Source organism: Ipomoea triloba, chromosome 14 (genome assembly GCF_003576645.1).
Source record: "Ipomoea triloba cultivar NCNSP0323 chromosome 14, ASM357664v1".
In the NCBI taxonomy this organism is placed as follows: Eukaryota; Viridiplantae; Streptophyta; class Magnoliopsida; order Solanales; family Convolvulaceae; genus Ipomoea; species Ipomoea triloba.
In genome coordinates this window covers 16,185,851-16,187,445 of record NC_044929.1, presented here as the reverse complement: position 1 = coordinate 16,187,445, position 1,595 = coordinate 16,185,851, and the positions used below count along the sequence as shown (strand labels likewise).

The 1,595-nt window shown below is 39.7% G+C and overlaps 1 protein-coding gene across 1 annotated transcript; it reads right to left on the bottom strand.

Moving 5' to 3' along the window:
• Window positions 1–708: 708 nt before the first annotated feature.
• On the bottom strand, window positions 709–1,173 carry LOC116004023 (ADP-ribosylation factor-like). Its single transcript, XM_031243963.1, has one exon. It carries the CDS (start codon window positions 1,171–1,173, stop codon window positions 709–711), a length of 465 nt encoding a protein of 154 aa, XP_031099823.1.
• Window positions 1,174–1,595: the final 422 nt, after the last annotated feature.

Genomic DNA, 1,595 nt, shown 5'->3' with positions numbered 1-1,595 from the left:
TAGTGTGATGATCTTATATCTATTTTTTGATCTAAATGCTTAGATTGTTGGGTTATCTATTCTTGTCTATTGATTGTTGTTTTGATGATATCTTGTTTGGATTTGGCCAATCTAGATGAGAGATTGAGCTCTTGACTCTTTCATGTCTTTGATTAGAGTTAGGATTGAAGCTTTGTAGCAATCATAGATCCTATGGACTTCTTAAGAATAGTAGGATAGTGTGTAGCTAAAGTGTTTGATAAAATTCCTCTTAGAACTTTGGATGCTTGAAGGCATTCCTAAGTCCAAGAAACCTTAGTACACAAAGGTGGAAAAGGACTAAGAACACACACTCTTGAATAGTCAACATCTTTGTCTTGCTTATCCATTACCTTAGACACACCAAGATGCAACATAGATGAGCACTATCCAATCCCTACCTCTTTACATAATTTTCAATCTCTTTTACTTTACACCCTTATCACTCAAACCCAATCTTATGAACTCCTTTCGCTTTCAAATCACCATTCACCACACTCGAATCCATTGCATGACTCAATCACGTAAACACCCGAACACTTGACACACATCCACGTCCTTCCTTCGAAACTGACACTCGGGGAGTCATTGACTTTCCGTTTTAACACACACATATCTTTTGACACCTCAATCCTACGCAAAACTCCAATGTCAACTTACATTTCTTTATTTTCTTGCATTTACCGCTTTTTAGATTAATTGTTTTACTTTAGACATTTCATTACTTGCACTTTTAATTTTTGGCAAAAACTTGTGTGTGACTGTCTCACAGTTCTCAATCCATGAGACGTGTCGAATTTTTAATAATATGGGAACCCCGTGGAGTCCAGCATCATTCATTGCATTTGGAAGATTTTTTTTGTTAGCAAATACAAGCAGCACAACATCACGGAGCTCATCTTCATTCAACATCCTATGCAATTCATCTCTTGCCTCCACAATACGATCTCTATCATTGCTATCAACAACAAGATGAGACCTTGCGTGTTCTGGAAATAGTGCCTCCACAATGGACGGATCTTGTCTTGGCCACCATCCCAACTTGAGCTTGTACAATATGGTTGTCTTACCAGATGCATCAAGACCAACCATCATGATATGCATCTCCTTCTTGGCAAAAAGCCTACTGAAGAGCTTGGTGAATGTCACTCCCATTGCTCTTTCTTCTTGATGTTCCTTGAGAGGAGCTTATGAAAGAGGGATCTAATGAGAGGAAATGAGAGAGAGAGAAAGCCAAAGGGAGAAATGAAGCCTGCGAATCTGCATGCGATCAATGCATAATATCTCCTAGATCTGTTTCTCTCTCTCTCTCTCTCTCTCTCTCTTTCTCTCTCTCTCTATTTCTCTGCCACACAATTCTTCTTCACTCTCATGCTCTCCGCCTCCTACGACCTAGTCTTTCGAGATCTTCCTCCGACTCCTATCTTCCACTCTTATCTCATCATCTTTTATTTTCTCAACACCAGGCCATCTTCCACTCCTATCTCATCCGCATCTAAATTATACTTGGAGGAGGAAGAAGAAGAGGAGCCACCACCCCTTAGTTGTAAAGAAGGTGGTGGTGTTGATGATGAAGA

Bases quoted from the DNA above. Each gene is read 5' to 3' on its own strand.
- LOC116004023 (XM_031243963.1), bottom strand. From the start codon at position 1,173: ATGGGAGTGACATTCACCAAGCTCTTCAGTAGGCTTTTTGCCAAGAAG.